The sequence below is a fragment of the Lineus longissimus genome, chromosome 7, assembly GCF_910592395.1.
Source record: "Lineus longissimus chromosome 7, tnLinLong1.2, whole genome shotgun sequence".
Classification (NCBI taxonomy): domain Eukaryota; kingdom Metazoa; phylum Nemertea; class Pilidiophora; order Heteronemertea; family Lineidae; genus Lineus; species Lineus longissimus.
In genome coordinates this window covers 163,041-189,525 of record NC_088314.1, presented here as the reverse complement: position 1 = coordinate 189,525, position 26,485 = coordinate 163,041, and the positions used below count along the sequence as shown (strand labels likewise).

At 43.0% G+C, this 26,485-nt stretch overlaps 1 protein-coding gene across 2 annotated transcripts in view; it reads right to left on the bottom strand.

The window, feature by feature from the left end:
* LOC135491383 (prickle planar cell polarity protein 3-like) overlaps nucleotides 1-25,028 on the bottom strand; it is a 32,112-nt gene extending 7,084 nt beyond the window's left edge. The window contains exons 1-4 of one of the 2 annotated variants that reach the window (XM_064777217.1): nucleotides 24,161-25,028; nucleotides 23,367-23,515; nucleotides 21,134-21,225; nucleotides 8,186-8,363 (exon numbers count right to left, since the gene is read on the bottom strand). In XM_064777217.1, coding sequence (XP_064633287.1) covers nucleotides 8,186-8,363; nucleotides 21,134-21,225; nucleotides 23,367-23,465 — 369 coding nt within the window. In that variant the 5' untranslated portion in view covers nucleotides 23,466-23,515; nucleotides 24,161-25,028. Of the gene's footprint in view, nucleotides 1-8,185; nucleotides 8,364-21,133; nucleotides 21,226-21,749; nucleotides 21,888-23,366; nucleotides 23,516-24,160 lie in introns of those variants that run through there. The other variant, XM_064777218.1, reaches the window with a different exon arrangement.
* Between the last annotated feature and the right edge of the window lie 1,457 nt (nucleotides 25,029-26,485).

Below are 26,485 nucleotides of genomic sequence, written 5' to 3'. Positions count from 1 at the left end.
TCTGACCACAGATGACCAAGTTCTGCTGGAAGAAGTTACACTGACAGCCGAACTCTGGAGGGCCAAGGGGAGCAGAAGATGACTTTAGACTTCAGAAACCAAACCAATTTCTTTGAACTACACAATAAAGAACACGCCATTATAACCAGGAATCTTTCTTTGCAAGATGAGATCTTCCTCAAGCCGAAACTGGCCAAGAATCAAATCAAGTGCAAGTAGTTGAGATGGAAGTTTTGGCAGACACAGCCTTCTCTCCTGATTCCTGCTGAAACTCAGGTAGGATTCGATCAAGAAAATACATTTCGAGATAACCTTTCCCTTTCCTCTCAACACAAGCCTGTTCTCGCAACCTTATAGGCCTACTTTCTGGCGGTGAACGCTTTTTATCAATAATGCGATTCTGGAGAACTTTGAATATGATAGCGGACCACTTGCAGCAGAGAGCGCATCAGATGAGCGATGATTGCCATGTGTTTTCTATAGCGATTGATTCCTGGTTAAAGAAAACTACCACAGACAGGAGATGGTTTCTCTAGGGCTCTCAACTGCAGTTGATGCTCTGACTGAAGTCATTGGGCAGACCTAGGCCTTTTCATCATGGAGACTTTTTAGCTGGGAGGGCCCAGCCACCACATTTGTATGGAGCATTCTCAACCAAGTCGCTCTGCTTCATGTTTGGGTTGATTCATTCGGTTAAAATCCCCTTTAAGAACATCGGCTATGCCTGGGTGTGAGGGAGTGTGTTCTCAGTGAAGTTCCCCTTTAAGAACACCAGCTATGCTGAGTGTGAGGGAGTGTGTTCTCAGTGAAGTTCCCCTTTAAGAACACCAGCTATGTTGAGTGTGAGGGAGTGTAATCTCTGCCACAATCACACTCACCTGTACGAGGTAAGTTATCAGTTGGTGATTTCAGCAAGATTATTTGCTCTAAACAGCCTCTGAGATCAAAGGCTCATCATTAGAAAGACCTGCTACATGGCTTTGAGGTGTAAGCAATGAATCTCAAGGTAAATTCACTACCTAAGGGATCGCTCTGCTATCCAAAGGAAGGCCAACTAGATGTGATGGATCTACACTGATCAGATCCAGCTCTTACAAATCTGATCAACAGTTTTGCTGTTCCAACCAGCTTGTGATGGTGTTGAGATATCCAGTGACCAAGATAGAGGCACGAAACATGGAAATAACCTGTCATAAAGACAGAAAATGGTTTGATGAGGCCATTTCTTTTCAACAAACAAAACTGATGCTCTCAAGCTTCCGATGCAAAGAGGTTCAATGAACTTCCAGCTCTAACTCTTGCTTGGCCAATAAAAGCAAACTTCCAGGACTGAGTCCACAAGGCTGGTCTAACAGGATGAGGAGCTGGTATGAATTCAACGAAGGGGTTAATGATGACTCCACAGAGGTGATGCTAATGGTTTGAACCTTGCTAGCTTTGGGAGCGTGAGAGTGACTAATGCAAGAGATAACTCTTGGCATGAAGAGACAAGTAAATCAAGGCAGGCTTCCTCTAATGACCACCATCCATCATATTCAACTGGTGCCAACCTCGCATTCACCAGTTACACTTCAGCTTTGGCCACTCTAGTTCATGAAATCAGTTGTTGAGTTTGGAGCAAGTTGCCAAGCTTACAGCACCCTTTCTGGAGCTTATCTTATGCCTATTCTTCTATTGGATCTTGAACAACAAGAACAATGCTCATTCCCTTCTCCTGGGCCAACAAGCACAGCCCTCTGAACCAAGTGTTACTTTCTGGCCTTGTTCTACTATGGTCACACTCAGCTGATCAAACCTCCACTTAAACTAAACAGGCATCTCTGATGCCAATTCTATAGAATAATGACCAAGAGAAAAAACAACGAAAGCTCACCTATTTAAAGTTTCATGACTGACAATAAAACACACACTTTATCAACACAATGCAATTATAATGTAACTATTGTAGTCCACTCACCACCCTCTAACTAACATGATCATAGTAATCTTGCCATCTGGTCGTAAAACACCTTCATCAGATGAAGTCAATGAACCTAAATGAATGCATGCAGAGCAGAGCACGACTTCACATAATCAGCTGTTCTAATACGTACTCATGATTGAACTGTACTGATCTGACTGAAACTGAACCTAGGCCTACCTTTGATTCTGTTAACAGCCGTGACAGCCCAATGGAATACAGGAACCCAGGGAAAACTTCACACCAACCCGACCACAATGACCAAACGTTCTCCACCAGCTTAAAGGCCGAGGCCAACAAAGTCTCGCTTTTACCCAGACTTTGCAAACAACCTCAATTAGCGATGCGGGATCTGAGAGACTTGTAGGAGAAGTTAAGGAGCAGATCCCGAGGGTATCATGACCTTCAAACTCTCATGTGGAAAGAAATGGCCAAGATGTGAACCCCCAACATCTCTCTCAGGAGTCTGCCATACATGGCACCACACATTTTACCTTGGAACAAAAGCCAACTCTACCCTGACTTGAGACTATGTGGTGAATATTAGATTTCCCCAGTCAATGCCCCAGATATCTCCTACCCAGATGAATCTTTACCACAAGATTGAATGACCGACAGTAAAATCTACCGATGAGTTGCCAACAAAAAGAAACACAAATATTTATAAGCGAGATCAAAATGTGCCTCCGTCGAATATGATGCACAGTTGAGCAGAACAGGAATCAGGAAAAAAGTTTCTCTGATGTTGAAATCTTGGAACGGAAACAGAGAAATGCCTGCCATATGTCTCACTGAATATTCTGTAATCGACGCCGAATACCGCCCATTCCGACAGAGGATATAAACCTGTAGGAAAATAGTGAAGAGTGTTGCTTGTAACCCAATGATAGGCTTTTTTTGTTCTTCAATGCAGTGAGCATGTTTTATCTCCAAGACTTGCGGATGATACACCTGCCGCAAAGCAGTCACCAGAGCAACTAGAACTGATTGAAGACTGGATGATGAGGCCATGATGGTGTAGGACTTAAAGTCTGATGACCAGATCCATCATATAACTGACGGTGTTCATAGCTTTGAGACAGAGGTGACTGCTGTCTCCTAAGAATGAATAGACCATTTTTTCAAGCCATACCGCAGTAAATATTTCTCACTATTTGATTTGCTGTCTTAGCGGGTGGGTAATCGTTTGTTTAGGGTAAGCGTTGACTTACCTGGGAAACCTAGCCTAGGCTAAATGGCGGCAAAACCACGGTAAGTGTGATCCTGCACGCGCTCGCTGGATCTTTTACCAACAAGTTGAAAATGATCAATCGACTCAAGGTGCACATGACCATCTGCTTTGGTGTTTCATCAGTTTTTCATCAATGCTTCCCTGTGTATGATTCTTGGTACCAAAGGCATACACTAGCATGCACACAAGCTTTACTGCAAGTTGTCATTTTGGTCTGAAGCCTGGGGCATGACATCTCTTTTGCATTAAGCTCGTTTGTAAGAACCTTGTATTAGCCCTATTCTGGGAGTTGTACATCTGAACTGTTCTCACTTTCTTTTTGATCGTTCTTTCGTTTCAACTTGTCTTTTGCAAGTTATGTTATACATTTTTTACATATCCGTGGCAACACATTTCCATATCTTTCTAAAGTCTTTGCTGCGCCATAACTCAACAGTCTGGTAACACATGGTGGCCTACCCACACTTCAATGTCAGGCATGTCAGTGTGCCGTAAAATAATTTGATAAGTTTGATTATTTGATGACGCTGTATCATGCTCCGCCGGGGGTCGTAACTGATGTGGCAGACCATATGCCGGGTCGACAATAGATATGACAATTACGCTAAAGCGGAATTATTCAGTAATCTGTTGAGAAAGTGTTCAGATGTCTCAGTGGGATATTGGGGGGAATCCAGTGATGTGGTACACCATCCCAGCAAACATCGAGGACATCCCGTGGAAAGTCAAACTTTGTTTTATAGTTGGTCGGAAAATCAACACTGTGAACAATAAAATGCCTTATCTCTCCCACACCTGAACATGTCCTCATGTCTCCCACACCTCAACATGTCCTCATGTCTCCCACACCTCAACATGTCCTCATGTCTCCCACACCTCAACATGTCCTCATGTCTCCCACACCTCAACATGTCCTCATGTCTCCCACACCTGAACATGTCCCCATGTCTCCCACACCTGAACATGTCCCCATGTCTCCCACACCTGAACATGTCCCCATGTCTCCCACACCTCAACATGTCCTCATGTCTCCCACACCTCAACATGTCCTCATGTCTCCCACACCTCAACATGTCCTCATGTCTCCCACACCTCAACATGTCCTCATGTCTCCCACACCTCAACATGTCCTCATGTCTCCCACACCTCAACATGTCCTCATGTCTCCCACACCTCAACATGTCCTCATGTCTCCCACACCTCAACATGTCCTCATGTCTCCCACACCTCAACATGTCCTCATGTCTCCCACACCTCAACATGTCCTCATGTCTCCCACACCTCAACATGTCCTCATGTCTCCCACACCTCAACATGTCCTCATGTCTCCCACACCTCAACATGTCCTCATGTCTCCCACACCTCAACATGTCCTCATGTCTCCCACACCTCAACATGTCCTCATGTCTCCCACACCTCAACATGTCCTCATGTCTCCCACACCTCAACATGTCCTCATGTCTCCCACACCTCAACATGTCCTCATGTCTCCCACACCTCAACATGTCCTCATGTCTCCCACACCTCAACATGTCCTCATGTCTCCCACACCTCAACATGTCCTCATGTCTCCCACACCTCAACATGTCCTCATGTCTCCCACACCTCAACATGTCCTCATGTCTCCCACACCTCAACATGTCCTCATGTCTCCCACACCTCAACATGTCCTCATGTCTCCCACACCTCAACATGTCCTCATGTCTCCCACACCTCAACATGTCCTCATGTCTCCCACACCTCAACATGTCCTCATGTCTCCCACACCTCAACATGTCCTCATGTCTCCCACACCTCAACATGTCCTCATGTCTCCCACACCTCAACATGTCCTCATGTCTCCCACACCTCAACATGTCCTCATGTCTCCCACACCTCAACATGTCCTCATGTCTCCCACACCTCAACATGTCAGTGTGTTACTCAAGTAAATATCTAGAATATGGGAACGGTTCAGTAGGTCTTTCACAGCCATGATCAAACCAGAAATAGAATTTCTACAACTTTCCAAAACCGTGAACAGTAAATTCGCATTATCATATTGTATGAGGAATGAAATATCAATGGGGCATTTGCTGGCTATCATAGCATATCATGACAGTATGACGGCGTTGATATAGTCGAGGAATCACTCCAGGTTGTTTGTTTATCACTTGAAGGCTTGTCAAGGATATTGTGATAGTAGCCAAGTGGGGTAGGGCAAGGTTGAGTCAGAGAATCAAAGGAATTCAATGAAAGTCAAATGTAGGTGAAAGAAGTTGGGCTCGAATGCACAAAACTTGATTTTTACTCATACATATTTGAATGTGATTAAACTGATAAACATTATACTAGTTATAGACATCTTATTTGAAGACACAACTTGGAGAGAAACAGCAGAGAGTTGGCCATCATCATCATCATGACCATTCAATTTCATGTACTGTGTACTGACATCTCAATCATTTGGAAAGCCGAAGTTAGCAAACATGAGATGATGACATCATTCACCAATTACAAAACGAACAAGATATTCCCATTCTACCACCCAGCGATGGATCATGATTAATTCGCAGACAATTTCCTTCATTATCGTTGAGACTCTTCATCAAATCTGAAGTGAGTTGACAATAATCTCAAAATGTGCCTTGATTGAGCGACATCACAAATACGTTCGTTGGTAAGCAGCTGCCCGCCATCGCAATATTAATTGTTCTTTAATTATAGTGTGATTTCTCGTTTTACTAACGAGCCCCCGGGTGAAGTATGAGAACACATATGACTAATGCTGGCTAACCACACATTTTTTAGGCAAATACCATTCTGACCTTAATGTTTACAAGAGCATTAAACGGGAAGTATTTGATTGAGGTCTTTCATGGGAATCAGGCCAGTACATTAGCACACTTTCACCACAACACCCCTTTACATTATTCTCGTTTTGGTGGGGTTATTTTGGCAGAGATCACAGCCTGAATGTGTTCTGTTCTAGAGAGGTATGCCAAGAGATCACAGCCTGAATGTGTTCTGTTCTAGAGAGCTATGCCAAGAGATCACAGCCTGAACGTGTTCTGTTCTAGAGAGGTATGCCAAGAGATCACAGCCTCAACGTGTTCTCTTCTAGAGAGGTATGCCAAGAGATCACAGCCTGAACGTGTTCTCTTCTAGAGAGGTATGCCAAAAGATCACAGCCTGAACGTGTTCTCTTCTAGAGAGGTATGCCAAGAGATCACAGCCTGAACGTGTTCTCTTCTAGAGAGGTATGCCGAGCATGCAGTGCACAGCAATGACCATCATCATCAAGAATCATCAAGAAAGGCATCATGGTCGAGAAGCTGGCCTGTGGCTAGCAAATCAGGAGGATTTGTCAACCATCACGTAATAGAATGGGAGGACATTCAACAATATGTGGTAACTTTCTGGGCCAACACAGTGCAGACAAAATAACTGACAGGAGATTACTTTTAAACTTCAGTAGGAATACAATGGTGATTCCCTTTGTTTGTGACAAGAGCCAATCCTTTTACAATGAACACAATAGCATGCTTGATTGCTCAAAGGGTTTGACACATTGTTTGGTGATCACATAGTAAGCTGTCATTTTGTACATGAACACCTCTCTCTGACAGTGATTTCTTCTTGTAGAGAAAGACAGGGACTTCAGGAGACGTCTCCTAGAAAGAATAGGATCCTAGACAAAGCAGAGAAGAGTCAGTATGAGCCTGTCTCTGTCGCTTGAAGCTGTTCCTCAGCATTAGAGGGATATGTGGGCTTCAGGCAGAAGAGAGGTCCATTGCAGTTCAGGCACTTCCTATGATAACGTCTGTCTCTCACAGTCTAAGATGGACTTCAGAGAGACAGCTCTCTGGCCATGACTGTGAACTGAAGCCTTCTGTTTCCCACCATGAGAGCTACTCTCTAAATCAACGTGAGACTTTTCCCATGAAGATCCCTGCAGATGACCTCAGTCAACAAACCACCCCAATATTTGTGCTCAGAGCAAGACATCAGTAAACACTCACTTTTTCATTCATGACAGTCAAGTGCTGAGCAACGTTACCCAGCTTTAACGCACTCTGCAGCGATGCAATTTCCTCTCACCACAACCATGGAGAGCTTTTAGATGCAGGTTTATCGATATTACATGGTGAATGCATCAGATTTACCCTCTTGAAGACACTTGTTGCTTGCATCTGGAGAGGCCCGACTCTTCAGATACCAGACGAATAATGTCGCTTACATCTCTTCCAGAGCATTTACTGATATCTTCCAAGCTACATGGATACAATAGCAAAGAGGAAACTCAAATCCCACTGCACAGAACCAAGAAAAGAACGATGATAAAGAAATGAAATATGATGAATTTAGTCATCAGCTCTGCTTCTCAGGCTGCACGAGTCTCCTCATAAACGTTTCAATTTAAACCATCTGCTGAAGTGTAATCATTACCCTTATAATTCCCATCGCGACGAGCGTAACATTTCATCAATGGCAATCCCAAGTGCACGAGGCCTCGTAATTAATACGCCACAAATCACTGTCATCATGAGATGTCACGGCTCGATGGAGGCGACGATGACTAAGATGAAAATGTGTAATCCACAAGTGTGATGATGAGGTAATAATGTCTGCTGTAATAGACCCTTCAACAGGCAGCAAACTGGTTCCTCTCAAGGAAACTTCGTTGGTTGATGCCAGAGGAGTATTGGCAGCAGCTCTGGCCTCCTCCCACACCAGGGGAGTCTTGCGGCTTCATTCTTACTATGCTGGTCAAGTGACACTGCTGGACAAGACGGTGCAGTGGTAACCTTGGTGCTATTCCTCACACAACACTTGGGTATCATACATGCAACCTTCCCAAGTTGATGCTAAGGAGCCAGTCACTTGTCCTTCATCTCACATTTTGAGCCAAGTAGTTTCAACTTTGGGGTGAATTTCGGCTAAGTTTTGGTGATTGCGACTCACGGAGATCTAGAGACCGTGTTAGTTTTGGGAGACTATAAAGATCCTCCTACCTGTTCAGCCTTGAGCCCGGGCGGCACCCACGTGTACTCCTCCAGGGCGCACCCACTGTCGTCATCAGACGTCGAGTTGCGCTGGAAATCCTGGATCAGTTTGTTGATACTCTTCTCCTGATCCATGCTGCCAACATCATGAGCTTCTCGTGGACACTTACAGTGCCGGCAGATCTTTCTGAAAGAAACACAAGTCAAGATGGCATTAGATGTTGTAGACCAGTGTCTGTTCAGGATTGAAGGATTTGGAACTTTGCTGAAAGTGACAAGGTGACATTGGTGATGGCAAGAGAGACATCAAGGGTGGTGGGTAGGGTGATGACAACAGCAAGAGAGAACGACCACAACGTAGATGGCCTCAGAAGTTGCATAAAGTATGAAGAAAATGACTTTTATAAGGCACACACTCAATATGATTAGTCACCACAGCACTTCTTGGCAGCTCTTAATCAGATGTCCACTTGAGTGAGCAGTGGACGCCAGGAAATTGAAAGCAACAAGATGCTATCAACTAGTAAGATATCAAATAAGTGATTTTGGAGGAAATTATAGAAAGATTGAGTCGCTACTTATATTTGCTCAGGCCTAACATGCTGACCACTTTATTTACTCAAATTATGGGAATGAAATTGGAACTGGATGGTGATAATCTCTCGTGCTAAGCTACCAGAATGCTAACAACTTGGAAAGTTGTACGCAGATCGCGCTGTGGTGATAATCTCTCGTGCTAAGCTACCAGAATGCTAACAACTTGGAAAGTTGTACGCAGATCGCGCTGTGGTGATAATCTCTCGTGCTAAGCTACCAGAATGCTAAGAACTTGGAGAGTTGTACGCAGATCGCGCTGTGGTGATAATCTCTCGTGCTAAGCTACCAGAATGCTAACAACTTGGAAAGTTGTACGCAGATCGCGCTGTGGTGATAATCTCTCGTGCTAAGCTACCAGAATGCTAACAACTTGGAAAGTTGTACGCAGATCGTGCTGTGGTGATAATCTCTCGTGCTAAGCTACCAGAATGCTAAGAACTTGGAGAGTTGTACGCAGATCGTGCTGTGGTGGCAAACATGACATCACTAGATTCAGAGTTTGTCTCAGAACGTAACATGCACTAACTCCGCATGATAACCCAAGATGTTTTGTTTCCGATACTGAATGCCTGGAACGATCTGCACACAGAATACACGATACAATGCCATGTTATTTTACTACATTCAGCCAGGAGCATAATAGTAAATCCAAACAGTAGGCCCACTTTTCATTGTTCAAAATTTACACAGTAAAAAATTTAAATCACACGTGAGACTATTATCTTAAATTGTATGTGTGCAATTAGTAGAGGCTGCACTTATTTCAAGTTCTCTATTGATAAAGCATCAAAATAAACAGAAACTGACATCAGCCATTATCTGGTGCATTAATGAACATCAATGAAGTCCTCAAGCTATTGTATGATATGTACCAATGCATTAACAAGGATTAGCCCATTCAACCAACCCAGTGTTATCATAACGCTCCTAACTCAAGTGCACACACATAAAAAGACAATGAAAACCCATGGAATATTTGACAACATGAAAGAACTATGCTAGATTGACCACCGCCTATGGTTTCTGAATCACTTGTCACTTTCATCAAGTTTGTAATAACATTGGTCTTATAGACGCATAATGCCATAAAAAGTGCAATTCAAACATGGAAATAACACTTGGACAACAATGAGGATCAGGCAACAGGGGAGGGGTATTGAAATAGTCAAAGTCCTCCATGTTCTTCAGGGCTGATCAACACATTCAATGAAACACTGTCTACAGTAGAACACGAGCCGACAACTCATACTTTCAATAGATGAAGAACAAACCTGCCAGCAAGTTCTAACTTTTTTCGGACATGTTGCTCACCACTGGCTGGGTGGATTGCCTGATTCCACAGCCAGATACAATGTGATATTTGAGTGGACTGTATTCAGTACAGCAGCACCACATCGTATGAACAATACCCGTATCTGGTACTGCATGACAGGAACCTGATCAGTGTAGTTGTGTCATATGATTGTGTTGTATGGAGTGGTTGCTTCACGCACCCCGAGGGGACGACAAACACAACATCACAGACCGGTGCAAGCGACATCATGTCCCTGGATCAAGTTGAATATGAAGGAAAGCACCAGTTTGATAAAGTTACATTTCGGACTGTGAACTACCTCAACGTGACTCATCAGCAGGATTCTCTCATCCATCTGAGGCAACTTGCTCCTGCTAATACAAGTTTGTGCTGTTTCTAATGATGCATGCTAGACTTCACCATGATAGATGAACTGATAACTTTTACTGATATTTGACTTGTGAAAAATGCCCTTCCTGACTGGCGGTATTGATTAGGCTTCCAGCACAACCCCACCTGGGACTGTTGGTGGCATTCTCAACATGGATGGCTCCCTGATTGTTTCGTGTGTTATCAAGAAAACAAGGATTTCAGACAACGAAACCTTCAAAGGAGAAGTGTCACTTCCCCATTTTGTGATCAGTGCTGCATTCACATCCACTGAACTTGAATTGGGAAATAATGCCAAACTATCCATGATTCAACAATTTCAACAGCCCACAAAGGATTTCACCAAGGCTATTGTCAGTTTCCAGTGATCCATAACCAGTTCTATTCAAACTTCACAATGGTGATTATATCTGACCTCACCTAATTGCTGAGCAGTGCAATTGATCAACTTGAAAAACTTTGAAATGAATACTGGCTATTCTTTCCAAGACCCTGAGCATTTATGATTATACTGCTGGTAACTTCAAACAAACCATTACATTATGTAGTTAGTGCACTAATCCAGTGAGGTAAACCCAACCAGTCATTACACCATGTTCCTTACAATGTATTTAGAATGGACTCCTGTTTGTTATACCAAACACTCTTCTATTTCTTCACTATAGGATAGGCCTAGCCTTGTAAACATCATCGGTTGGATGGGTGGTTGATTATCCAAACATCTTCAACAAATAAATATTTTGAGAGGATGATGAGTTATCTTCATGAAGTGTGCAAGGCTATCTGAGGAATCTTTGCATCACACCCCAGCAGAAGAAATGAATGATGTGTTTGGATTGTGATGGGACACCCAAAGCGGGACGTCTGGCCAGGACACTTTTGATCACAACACAGACCAAATGTCCCTCCAAGACCTCTTGTGCTTTTCACTCGTTTCTTGACCTGACAGATCAGTGCACAGCCGTATTGAGCGAGGGGGGGGCAGGACGGTGTATGCGGTATGGGTAGTAGAGGGTATGATGAGAACTCTGGTCAGATGCCATACTCTTCAATGCCATTCTGTCAGTTGTGAGCAGAAGAAGTTAATAAGCCAACATTCCTCTTCACTCAACAAGTGGATGGCGCCAAATAGTCATTTCAACATTACATATACTGTGTACTCAACAACTGAGACAGCAGACAACTAACTGCCAGACATTCTTACAAAGAATCCATCTTAAATAGTTGCTTAGCTGTAGCTCTTCCTCTTTAACTCAGGCCTTCAAGACGACTGCCTTCTAATGAACATGTCTGTTTACCATTCCTGAGAGAATTATCCTCATTTTGCCGCCTCCAGAGACGCCGCCGAATCTCTCCAAATGGATGATTAGTGTACTTTATGAAGTCTCCTGTTGGCTAAAACCCAAATTTCAGTTACTTATGCTCATCTTAGGATTGTGAGCTGATGATATACTCAATCAATAAATCATAGATTGCTTTCTTCCTTGGACTTACCAGTAATGGCCAACCAAGGCTAAAGGAGGCCAGACACCCCCAAGTCTGATGAGATGAAAACAAGCTTTCAGATTGATATTAGGTGTTGGAGTGCTAGGTCTCTGCAATGCCAGAGTGTCTCCAAAACAAGGCTCAATACAAACTTGAGTGATGAGATGAAAACAAGCTTTCAGATTGATATTAGGTGTTGGAGTGCTAGGTCTCTGCAATGCCAGAGTGTCTCCAAAACAAGGCTCAACACAAACTTGAGTTTCGAAAATGCTTCAGTAAACAACTGTAACTCTACTGCATGAACACTCAACCAATCAATAGAATCTGATTGTCACCCACGGCGCCAACGATATCAAAGATAATAGGTACTTTAACGTCTAATGCATCCATATTTTATTCATAATCCAACTGACAGCCTGTTGGAACTAAAATATACACCAGTGGCATGCAGAAATTAATAATTTGAGCGTGGGTTAGTCATGGTGCTGCATGCTTCAGACAACCTGTCTCCGAGATGATGACAGATATCCAAAATCATTGTTGCACAACCGCCCGCTTTCTCATCTAAAGGTTCAATCAACAGTACCTGCCGGGGAGTGCCCTGACCAACAAACTTGGTGGTGCCAGGGATGAGGAATCCCCTTGCTATGCTCAACTCACATGCAGTTTGTTTCCAAGATGGCAAAGAACAATCAACCAGAATGTCAACATGAAGCAAAGAGAGCTGCTCACCCAAAAAGTGTTCTCTCTATGAACAATCAACTTGGTGCAGCAGTGCTCTCCTTTCACCCAAGTGTTCTCTCTATGAACAATCAACTTGGTACAGCAGTGCTCTCCTTTCACCCAAGTGTTCTCTCTATGAACAATCAACTTGGTACAGCAGTGCTCTCCTTTCACCCAAGTGTTCTCTCTATGAACAATCAACTTGGTACAGCAGTGCTCTCCTTTCACCCAAGTGTTCCCTCTATGAACAATCAACTTGGTACAGCAGTGCTCTCCTTTCACCCAAGTGTTCTCTCTATGAACAATCAACTTGGTACAGCAGTGCTCTCCTTTCACCCAAGTGTTCTCTCTATGAACAATCAACTTGGTACAGCAGTGCTCTCCTTTCACCCAAGTGTTCTCTCTATGAACAATCAACTTGGTACAGCAGTGCTCTCCTTTCACCCAAGTGTTCTCTCTATGAACAATCAACTTGGTACAGCAGTGCTCTCCTTTCACCCAAGTGTTCTCTCTATGAACAATCAACTTGGTGCAGCAGTGCTCTCCTTTCACCCAAGTGTTCTCTCTATGAACAATCAACTTGGTACAGCAGTGCTCTCCTTTCACCAAAGTGTTCTCTCTATGAACAATCAACTTGGTACAGCAGTGCTCTCCTTTCACCCAAGTGTTCTCTCTATGAACAATCAACTTGGTACAGCAGTGCTCTCCTTTCACCAAAGTGTTCTCTCTATGAACAATCAACTTGGTACAGCAGTGCTCTCCTTTCACCCAAGTGTTCTCTCTATGAACAATCAACTTTGTACAGTAGTGCTCTCCTTCCACCCAAGAAGGTGTATGCATGTTAAACCTTGCCACTCCGAGATTCATTTCAGCACATAACAGTTTGTTTGTTTGATTGGCATCAACAGCGTAATACAGCAGTCCCCACACAAAGGCTTTATTTGCTATTCTTTCATCCATGTCATCAGCAACATGCATAATTAATGTCTCGCTCAATTCCCCAATCCTAGTGGAATAAATAAACGGAGTTCGCGCCTGGGATGTGCTCAACTTGAAACTGCCGGAGGATAACGAAACTTTGAAAGCCACCTCGAGTTTGTCAAGCTATTGTTAACAGATCGATGATATGTAATCATCATCGGGATAATGAAACAAAACCTCTCCATGAAAGACACCTTCACAAACAGTGAGAGCAGCCTTCATACACAGATGTTCTCATTAGATAGGTATGAAGTGGATGAAACTGATGACATCCAAATGGGTTTTGGTAGCCGGACTCGGAAATCCTCCTCCAGTTGGATTTGTCTGTATTTGGAGGTTTGGCTGAATATGTCAGTGTGACACGACATGAACTGTGACGTCTGTTTGCCTATTGATCAGAAAGGGTAGTTCATTCAGGGAATCTGACAATACAGGTGGATTGAAGCTGTCGATGGTAACCCAAACAATTGCCCCCTCTGCACCAAGGTTGATTCTGAAATCAATGCCCATGGTTAGAACTGATATTCACCTCCACAGCCCAATTGACAGGCAGAGCCTATACTGAAGGTTGAATAACTTAAAAGGCAAGGCATCTTCGCTCAATGTTGGCACTCTCCTCCAGCAGATCAACTTCTGATCTGATCATGTGTAATTTATCAGGTCAAATATGTATAGTGTAAACAGCACTTGTGCTCATATTTGTCACTTCTGGTTGAACAAGAAAAATTGGCAGACTTTACAACAAAACAAGTCGACCATATCCACCTTAAGGAAGGATTAGCACATCAATTACGACTTGTCATGCATGACAATGGACTCATAACAAATACAATACTATTCTGCCATCTATTCTCCAAGTGTATGAATGGAGAGACAATGTACATGTCTCAGAGTGAATATCACACTTGATGAAAAGTATGTTACACAGGGAATGTTACATGAAAGACATGACAGAGGGCTCGTCACACGACTGTTCAGTGATGTAGGCTGGTTTCATTTCAACGGGAAAACACTACCAATCTTGAGCCACTAAAATTCATGAATATTTTTCTAGTATAGGTTCAATCCAGTGAGAAACATGTTTGATTGGCAGTGCTCTCTCTTAAATGTGAAGTGTGCCACTTGAAGGTAAAGCTTTAGGTTTAAAGAGAATTTTTAAAGATGTTTTAAAACTGCACACTTTCGATGAACTATTGACATAACACCTCACACTTCTGATAGCGATATGAGATCAGTTTGCTGGTAAAAAGGGCACCACCATTACGGTAACTTAGGTAAGTTTGTTCACATCCCAAACAAACTTCTCAAACATGATCAGTGCGGCATATTTCCACCTGAACATGGAATCTTTGCTGATATTGAAACCTCAATCAGTCAATGTTTAACTTCTTGAACGGTGAAGCATTCTCCTAAAAGAAAACACACTTCCAGCGCATATTTGCTTGTGGGGTGCACAGCGGTGCCCAGTAGGGGGCGCGATCGAACTTCACCAATCAGGTGTACAAGTCTTTACTTGATCATCATTCCCCACATTTGCAGCGCATCTTGAGCATGGAATTTGTAAACAAACCATCAGCAGGAGAAATGAGGGGCGTCTGCCAGTGTGTGTCACACTTCACCTCAAGTGTGCCGGACATGTACTGTACATCTATTGAATATTGCACACTTTGATGGACAGACTGGTGATAAACTAGGACTTGGAAGCAGAACAAGAATGGGGAGGATGCTTTGATTCCAAGGTGGTTTGGCACTTGAAGCAGCACCAGTACCTGGCGATCACCAAGCCTACACTGCTGTCAGCTGATTCTTCCCTGGACCACTCCCACTGACCAGTGAAAGTCTTTTTGCCAATATTTCAGATAGATTGAGTAGAATGCCCATGCTGACTAAGGTTTCAATTTATCCAAACCATCCCAGCTCACCAATTAGCAGAAGTATGGAACGATGCATGGGGAGAGATGCCAACTTAGAATGGGCTTCACCAGTGGAATCCAGAATGACCACTAAATCACCACAACAACCATTTCACAGCAAGTTTATGCCAATACAAGCGGGATATTAATCCTCGTAAATTCCAGATTGCCAATGTGCATTCCGATACAAAATATTTCTTTCGGTTTTATTTCTTTCGAGCAAACCTTCTGCACTGTGACTAGGGGTAGATACCACTTTATAAGGTCATGAAAGGTGTACCAGGGCTTTGACAAACACCTCCCATAATAAGCACGGTAAGGTTAGGGTTTATTGGGTAAGAGACAAGGGGAGAAGTAGGGAGAGGGATATAGGGGAGGCACAACTCACTTGAGTAAGGCCAATTTTGAGAAAAAACTGAACATGATGTTGTTGATGGTGTTCACATGAAACCTAAAGCTGTAAAACCGGCATCCCAGCATCTTTCTCATTCGCAGCAGGAGATGTATGGAGCTGTCTCGCTGACCAAAAGGATCCATTAACCATGTTACCTGCAGTTATCAGACAAGCTTTCTGCTTCAGAGATGTTCTTTCAGGCAGCCGATGAGCAACCCATCATTCACTGCACTCAGGAAATGCAAACTTTCATCATAGCTTCTTGAAGCTTGTTTCCGTCCTTCTATCCAACTGACTCACCAATAGGTTAGGACAAATGAGACATGTTGTAATACCTTTCCATTTTGTGAGTTCATGGCCACTCTGTAGCTGGTACCAAATGGACTGACCCTCAAGACACAACTCTACAAATCTTTGAAGCCTCCTGTCACTTTGCCGCAACAGACAAAATCACACCAAATGCTGAATGACCCACATTGTGAAAACTACCTACTGAGGATACTAGAGTCTGGCTGTTGACCACAAATTACAAGTAGAACAAGTGTATCTTTGATGTAGAAAAAGAATCACAGAATTCCTCCCTGTTGGTAATCTTACCCAGTTGAGCCTGATAGAAGAGTTATCTCCAGCAAATGGTGCAGTTTTATTTATGAAAGTGAGGTGTTGAGGTAAAAACATCGCTCATGTAAACAGCCTTCCCTTCATGTCGGAGGCTGCACAGGCTTCAAAATCAGAATGGACCGCTATTATCAATGTTTGTAATTGTATTACACGAACGGAAACCTTTTTTGCCTCGGAGTGCCTCCGGCTGCACATCGATCAGGGTTTGGCTTGCATCGATGGACTCACTGGATGAAATCATGGTATTATGATTATAATGGTATAACTTTCAACTGAAGACGGATTGAGGAAAAACACTACATGCATTTTAGCACTCAGCGTTTCGTTAGTTGGAAGAATGCAGTGTAATTTACATAATTTGCCAACGCAGCGACCTAGCAGGTTTCTTGAAGCGGCGGAATGGCCTGGGAGGCCAGACAGGCCCGCTCAGGAGGTCCGGCAAGCATGTGAAGAATGTGAAGAATGTGCTGTTTGTAACACAGACTTTTGAAAGTCTTGCATTGCTGAACTGAATTGCTTGTGAGTTTGGAAACAGCCACTGTCTTGACTGACTGACCACAAGGAATCAGGCAACAACAACAATGAGACTCTTCGCTCTATTAGCCAAGATACTGGCCAGAAATAATTGGACCACTCAGATGTACAAAGATTGGAATTACCGGACTTTAAGTTGCCAAATCAGATACCTTGATCAGCATTGTTGGTGAACTTATTGCAACAACAATGCAATCGCTGCCCTCGTCCAATCAGTGTAAGCAAGTATGTATAAAGAGAACAAGGCCGGCCATCTAGGCAAGGAATCAGTTGAAGGGCAAATGTCAATGCGGACGGTTATCTCCGGGAACTAGCTAAGTAAAGCCAAAACCCAACTAGTGATCATGTGGAGTCGTTCTGCAATAGATCACCACATCCGTAAGAAACCAGCAGAGGTATGAGCAAATTCTTGGAAGGATTGTCTCACAGTTCAGTTCAGAACAGTAGACTAGAGAAGCTGTTTTCATGAGATTTCAAAAGTCAAGTCACACCTCAACATGACCACCTTTTGGCAAAGAAGCAATCTGTTTGAGATGTCAGCTCTCATCTATTCCTAGCTAACATGCTGGTTTAGTAAGCTGTTGGCCATTGGCAATAACTCTTTGTCAAAGTCATTATTCAGTATCAGATTACACAACTAATTAACAGAGTCAGCTTCATCATTTTTTATGAAGCCATGTAATATGAACCTTCTCAATGCCATAATGATGATATGTCACATGAGAAGAAGCCAGGTGCGAGTATTTCCAACCACAGCACAAGTCACCAAGAGTAAGAAAGCTGTGCTGTATTTCACTGGCGTGGACGTGAAGTGCTCTTGAAATCATTGTCGAAAATGCCACTTGATAATTTCGCATTCATATTTTATGGAAATGTTACCACTTGAAGACATTTTGAAGGACTTGAGAGGAGAGTTGGGTGTGAATTCCCTTGGTACATTTTCAGAGTGACTCTGTCAAGGAACTTAGTCATAGAGAGAAGCACTATTCTAAAATGAACATGATTTTACTCATTTCAAGTCTGTCACAGCAATAGACAATAGAACACTTGACACCTATAACTTAAAACACCAATCAAGACAGACTGGTCAAACCAACCATGAACAGAGACAAAGCCTCTTGATCCCTTCTGCATGGTTATAATCTCCTTGGACGAAATCAACATTCTCTCATAGGATTAGTCACATTTCAGAAGACCTTTTGTGACCATTGGCTGTGTATGTTGATTGCTCGTGCTTTGAACATGTTGAGTGTGGGGCAAGCTTGGTCATTCACTTGACAACAAACTAAAGAAGGCAATCCAAACACTGAAAATCCAAAATAAGCCACCAATATAAAACAACAGAGACTAGACAAGAGGCATTGGTTGCATGTTGGCTCATAGTCAGGGGGCAGTGGGTTCAACTCTTGGAGAGATCACTGCTGTGTCGTGCCCAATCTTGAGAGCAAAACCTCTGACACTACTTCACCCTACCAAGGAGTATGGGTGCTGAAATAGCCCAACAGAATGTAAATGTTTGAAATGAATCAAACAGGTTCCTATCTGCACATTGCTTCATTACCTGAAGCATCTACATTTTTTACAGTCATTAGTTCAAACTTCCAGTTCAGGAAGCTTTCTTCACGAGAGATAACCACCGGCTTGTTCCGTCAGTCACTCCCCGGGCACCAAACGCCTCACGATTAAAACTAAACGGTTCATATTTAACCTATCAAAACAACACTTTTTTAAATACTTCAACCTGCTGAAAGAACTCGGGAAGTTTGTTAAAAAGTGCCAAATTAGCCTTCAGGTTCCACTGCCATGCTGGTTTTGTTCACCTCCCATTCTCAATTCGATCCAGACTTGGCAATTTCGGTAATCAAGTTGCACCTCTGGATTACTGTTTTGCCACCAAACACACTCAACCAAATTGATTTTATTACTCTTTTATCTGATTTCTCAGAACACAAAAGGCATTACAGATGGATGCAGGTTGCCAGCGAAACATGCTGACTTCGAGCAGGTTGTTTTCCAAACAAGATATCCTGGATTTAACTGTCAAAGAAATTCAAATATGAAATAGTACAGAAACAAAGATTCCATTTACCTCCCAGCAATTTGTTCCAATCATTCTTTCTACACTTTTGAACATGACCACGTAAAAGACAGAAGCTTCTCAGACTTCTCCACATGAAAGTCAAAACAAAAACTCAGCACCCCATGTGAGCCTCATCAAACGTTGATCTGATATTGAGTGACAAGAACCTGCCAATCAACACTTTCACCCTAAATCCATTTTAGATTTTAATCCCACAAAATCCCTAAAAATATGAGAAATTCCAATTGGAGCATGTCCACTTTATATCAACAGACAGATAGTTGAACTCTGTTACAATTACATGCCTTGACAGAGTAAGCCTCAATCAAACTCACATCAATCGCTGATTGACATCAAAATACAACTTTTTCTTGCATTTAAATTCCAACTTAAATCTAATGAAATCCTTATTCGCTGTGAAAATGGTGATGGAATTTTATGCTTCAACATGTTGAACTATAAACTTTTAAGAAAGAAATCACTCGAAAGTTCTGGCTACAAAACACCAACAGGTTGCTCTTGTCAGATTCTTAAAATCTGTGTGCAACTCGGGGGATTTTCACCGTTTTCTGAACCCAATTTCTGTGCTGAACTTGTGGCCCCCCCCTTTCTATCTGAGGGGTTTCTGACTGTCCAGACCATGGTCAAAGAAAGACTGGACACCAAGATAGGCCCCAGACAGCTTATAGTTGAAGACACCCAAACCAGAGCTGGTGATTTCGACATGAATGGTATCCAGTGACATCCAACATACATGCAGGAACTACTTCTGAAACTGCTTAAGGATTTGAATACTTTCAGATTGCCCTGTAGAACCATGATAAGTGATAGCCTGACATGCTAGAGCAACAAGCTCATCTCTTCCACCCCAGAACTATTGAACTGAACGTTGAACTGTCTCCCAACGGCATCGTAAACTCCCCGATATTTCACGACTGGGAATACTTTAGGCTTGCAATAGATCAAAGGATATATGAGTTATACTATCATGCTTTGAGGCAACGTTTTTTAAATGCACATGTTCCTTACACAATAAAACATGATATAAAATTTAGAATAATTCATCAGACATTGTAGCCACTCAATGAGAGAGAACTGTTTTATGGATTTGGTGGTGGAAACTTGGAAGCAATTTGTCAAACTTTTCACTTGGAGTAAACTTATGCTAATGGAGCAATGTTCAGCTTGTTTATGGGCACCATGCATGCTGCCAAATTACTTCATTTTCTAAAGACTAGACTACACAGCATGGCCACTTTAAGACTGGTTAGCACAAAGAAAACATGAAATGGCCACTGGCTACATCAGCAGGCAGGATCAGCCATTGATATGAGGAATCCATAATTAATCTATAAGAATATGTTCAGTGAGACGGAAGAATTTGATTTGAACGTTTACCAGGAGGTGTGTGTGATGTGACGGAGAGAGAATAGCAAGAACAGAGATACCATTTTAGGCCATTTCCATAGCTACTGTGTATCACTGGCACAGCAACCAGGACACCATCCTGTCAATATCAGGCCATTTCACTCAATACATACAGACTCCCTTGGATTGGAAACATGCGTAAGGAGAAGTCGTGTTGTACTTTGGTAACAAGCCAGCTAATATTAGCCCAGCCATGAAGCTACATGTAACATAAGTAGCTTCACGGATAAGCAAAGGATCAAATTCAATTCCCTGTGCTGAGCAACTGACCAATGGCCGACACAAAAGAAGGTGAATGAGTGCACACTGATCCTGTAATATTAGGGTCCAAAGTGGTTCAAAGTAATTGACTCGATCAATATAAGAATAGGATTTTAACCTGTTTTGTGGGTATTACTGTAATTTAGTGCAATGATCTATAGATTTCTTTCTCATTGTCGTCAAAATTGTATTGCTTCCGGGAAAATGCAAAGATACTCCTCACTGAAAAACTGCATGAACTCCAAATCCAACCTACCTCCAGTAATGAAGTGAGAATCCTGGACACTGACTTCCACACTTGAGACATGGCTTCCCCTTGTCTGCCTCGTGACCAAGGGAAAATGGTGACTGAAAGGGAAAGGGAAGAAAATCATATTACAAGGGCCCAAGGGTGATTTAAGGGTCCGCCCCGCCACGTCTTCTGTAGGCCTTTTCGAAGAAGACGAATCAGCGCCAAAACAAATCAAATGCGCACACTCGGAACACGTCAGAAGGCCTTAGCTAAATTCGGACAATGCCTCAAGACGCAACGATCTTTTATTCAAGGTGAAGCGCATTCGACTGGTCAGCGCCAACAAACTTGCTAGCATAGCAATGCTCATGTGCTAGGACTAGGTCTGTACTGTATAGGTTGGGACCATGACATGTATGAGGACTAGGAGTGGACAGGAGCCAAAAATCACAACTTGGCTTGCTAGCAGTAGACAGCGGCACAAATAACATGGAGACAATGAAGCCTGAAGCATCTGGTTTCTGTCTTCTGGTCAAGAAACTGCTTGGTATTGGTTGACAAAATCTGACCATGATGAAAAACTGAACATGCAGAGTGGCTAGGCTGTTCAAAAAGTCGATCAAAAAGCAGTGAAACTCACTCTTAAACCATCGCTTATTGGATGGACGACAGCCATAATAGATAGACATGTAATCCGACTAAATACGGGGATGGAATGTTTACATCAACGTTTATAACGATCATAAATGTGCACTTCCCCTGTACTTCCTACACAATAGAATCCATGTTGGTTTGATATACAGAGCTGGCCGTAGTCCAGTATCGAATCGGTGGTTGTGATCAAAATAGTGGCTGAATGAGAACCAAGGGGGTTAGGGTTAGGGTTGATTGACATGGATTTGGGTGGATAACTGAAGGACTTGTTCACACCAGATCAGGACAAAGGCACAACCATGGCAAACAAACAGAAACAAAGACAAAAATGCTCATATTTTGCGGACAATACTGAAAATGAAACTTTTATTCACTAGCAAAAATCACAAAGTAGGCCTATTATTACAATGTTATACAGTATGTTATATATCATATAATGAGGCTTTTTATACATCATGTACAAATTAAAACTACATGGACAAGTTCAACCCGAACCTGTATAAGCTGGCACAATTTGTTATCTCGCCAGGTCTGGTTGTGCCAGCATTTCCTGTCTATCCGGGTCTGGTTGTGACAGCATATGCTGTATTATCAGGTCTGGTTGTGGCAGCATGTTATGGTATGGTTGTTGCAGTATCTGCTGTCTCTTCAGGTCTGGTGTTCTGACTTCATGCAATCCCTTTATGTAAATGATCAGGTATTCACCATGTGAAAATGAGACACATTTTTTCTAAGGGTGGAGACAAGGTCCACCTGTAGAAACATGGTGCACCTCGTTGGGAGAGGACACATCTAGATCAAACAGGGTGCTTCTTCACACATTTTGTACTCGTTGTAGTGAGTTTATTGAGGAGAGTTTCATTCGACGCTGACACCACTGATGTTTTCTCAACACCCTATTGTAACTTTTGTGAGGATCGTTTGTTCTGGCGTTTCACTGAACATTTCCGTTCACAAACACTCAAACATACCTTGGATATCGTCACAACCACATTGTCATATACACATCTAGATCAGACAGAGTGCACCTAGTGAAGGGGCATGGCACATCCAGCAAAGACTTGGTACACTCTCTGGTAACATGGGGAGCTATGAAGGGAGGGCACATCCAGAAGAGATATGGTGCACGACTGTCTCATTGGCCGAAATTCGTTTCTCGAGGTAACAATATAGAGCGACGGTAAAATACACAGGCCCTTTGGGGTGGAAAACAGAAATGTCCTTGTTTTTCACTTCTGCTCCGATGTCTTTGAACAGGGTGACACGTTCATGTACTACAGGGTGGCCCAGAATTATTTTCCCTCACACAATGGACACACAATAGAATTCTCCGCTCCGTACGCTCTGAACGCATGCGGGAAGTGGACGGTAAACCGGATTAATCATTCCCATGGCCTTATAGCAAGTTATAGAATGGGAAGTTACACCAACCGGTGTAACGGGAATAATAATCCCCCCCCTAATAAGATTTGTCAATGGAATTGCCTTAATTTTATGACGTCACAGCAGGTGCCCGCACGAGCTTCCGAAGGCCAAGACCGTTGTTCCAAATGGACAGCGTAGATTAAACTAAAAAGATAACGCTCAATGTGCTTCTACTTACCGGCCTTGGTGACATGGGTGAGGCAGCAGAACTGACCCCGCTGTCGGACTCTAACGTGGAGAGGTAGCGCTCCACGTTAGGTGACACCATGGGCATCATGCTAGTGGTCGATGTAGGGTGTTCCGGGAAGGGTTGGGCGACTATGAATGCTGTGAAGGTGAAAGAACAAGACCTATGTATTACTAACAAGTCTTAATTATTGTCTGATAAACCTGTGGTTGTTCAGCCACTGCCTTTTTTTGGTAGACTTCCTTGGACACATTATCTATCAAACATCACCATGGACTCATTCTAAGAGTCAGGTGGATTGCTTCAACATGCCAGCCCAATTCGTATACAATATACCCGCCCCATGTCTCGTGGTCAGAGTCACTGATGACCCACCCCTCGAGAGGCTGTCACAGCCCGATTTTGTCATCAGGATGGAGGAGGCTGAATCCACTGTCTGCGTCCGGAATGACTTGAACTGATGATGCACGTGCGTTTCACTTTACAAGTGTCCTATGCTAATAAACCGGGATATCACCATTGATGAAGTGTGCTGGTCGTCGTTGCAGCAGAATGTATATCATGTATTTTTAATGGCTATTTGAGCACCTCTTGGAGACGATGATTCATTCCCAGAGAAAGGAGGACAGGGCAACTCGGGATGGGACTGCGTCAGGCCACCCCGACCTCTCCTCACAGCACAAGGAAATAAACGAATTCAGGACCCTTTTCGGCGGGCCACGTATAAGAATGTGTCTGTATGATCTAGAAGTTAACGCTTTATAAAAATACAAGTATGTACTTACCGTAGCCTATTACATAGTGAACAGAGTTTTCAAGATCAGCACCAGAGTTTATATTCACAGTTTATGACTAAAGATATCCCCCACGAAACTCGAAGTCCTTGATGGAACTTAAATGCAACAGCAATGAGTCCTTTTTATCAATATCGCCGGACAGTCATCCAAAAAGCGGTTAAAGAATTGCAAACATAAACCCTTCTCTTGGACAGTTTGAAATGCTCAACGCAATCGGCAGCATCTCCGATTGTCATGAACGCTGCGTCTCCTGTTGCTGCAATATATTAACTAATATACAAACCACCCGACATCAGAGGAACGCGCAGATCAATAACTCTTTTATGATGATCCGTACAGCACATAATAACCCTGGGAAAAGGATCGAACTCCTTCTTATAGTGCGTCTCTATTTCGGTGAAAATATTGTTTTATTCAATTTATTCCATTTTATTAGGAATTCCGTTAGTGAATCTTCAGTTCTCAAGTGAAAAACAAACAGTCATGTCATATTCCGAAAAAAAGATCGAAATCTACCAACAAGCCTCACTGTTCTGTTATCGAATGAATTTCCTGGTTTGATGTAGAATTCCAGAAGGTTGTTAATTAGTTGAAAGTCACCAACATATTGATGAGAGAAAGACTTGAAACACAAACAAATGCAAACAGATGAACATCGGCTTATTGTCTTCACTGAAAATATATGCAATCCTCTATAAGTAAGGTATTAGAAAAACGAACTTAAGATAGAATTTGCGTCCCCTCAGCGCGCAAACTTTCAAACTTTGTTGATACTGTGTGATCGGGATGGTGGCTAGCACGCGAGTGAGGCAGTATAGACAGAGTAGCATCAGTTAGCGCACGAGCAAGATGAATCATCCGCGCCCACTAACTCGAACAGTTCCTCTCGCACTGATACTGGCGCGCTTTAATTCACTCCCTCTGTCAGCAGCAGGTATCCGCGTTGCTTACACCTGCACCATACTTATGGTGAGTTTAACAGAAAAGACTCACTGCCTAATCGATACTTGACCACTGTACTCCTGTGCTTTTGAAAACTTTGACACTTACAGAACTTGTTGGCTGTGGTAAACGAGAAGTCTCCGGTCTTTCACAGCCGGTGGCTGGTGTGAGCATCTTGACCCTCAAGCCTTGGAGCCACTCCGCCGACCCGGACTCCGTTACACCAACGGACCGATTAACTCTGATGGTTTAGAATGGGTGTGAGGGGCGAAACAGTTTTCCGTCTTGTAAGTTGTATGACTTGGGCCCATGTCTTTCATGGCGTCGGCCCCTGTCTCTCACAACCTGTTGCTGGTTAAGGCAATATCTAAAACCCCATACCAAATACCACATACCCACGTGCCAATTTTTTCCAGGTGGGGCAACCCAATGACGGCTGAAGCTTTTATAATAAGCCTGGCAATATTGGATCGTCTTACCTTGGAGGAATTATTCTCCAAGGTCTTAACCATGAGACAGGAGTGTTTAATGGACAACCCATTAAGTGACCCGACCGAATCAAGTTTGATATCATGCCATCAAAGTTGGCAATTGTATTTTGTTTCGAATGATTGCAGGTTTCGAAACTGAGCGCCCTACGAACGACGAACTACAAAGTACGAATGTCTGTCGAGTCATCAAGTCCTCTATCTGCTAATTGATTTACACGACACTGAACCATATTTTAGACTTGGTTGTAGAAGGAATTGGGGAAATGATTTTTTTTTTAGATCGTCGATAAAATGCATTTACATCGTCTTTTGGCTTACGGAACCTGCCTAATGCACTTCCACAGCTCAGCATATGTACATGTACAAGTATGTATGACAAAGCCAATCCCACATGAATGTTCACTATAGTGCCCGCTGACCGGCAACGATCGTCAGTAGTACCATCGCGTAGTTCTATCTCTTAGCTCAGATGGCAGCACCTGCCAGCTAGACAAGACATCAGAGCGAAAGTGAATACGAGGACATATCTGTTTCCACCCCAACGGGCCTGTTTATTTTACCGTCGCTCTATACTGTTACCTCGAGAAATGAATTTCGGCCAATGAGACAGTAATTCACCATATTTCTTCTGGATGTGCCCTCCTTCATAGCTCGCCATGTTGCAAGAGAGTGTACCAAGCCTTTGCTGGATGTGCCATGCCCCTTCACTATGCGCACCCTGTTTGATCTAGATGTGTCCTCTCCCAACGAGGTGCACCATGTTTCTACAGGTGGACCTTGTCTCCACCCTTAGGAAAAATGTGTCTCATTTTCACATGGTGAATACCTGATCATTTTCATAAAGGGATAGCATGAAGTCAGAACACCAGACCTGAAGAGA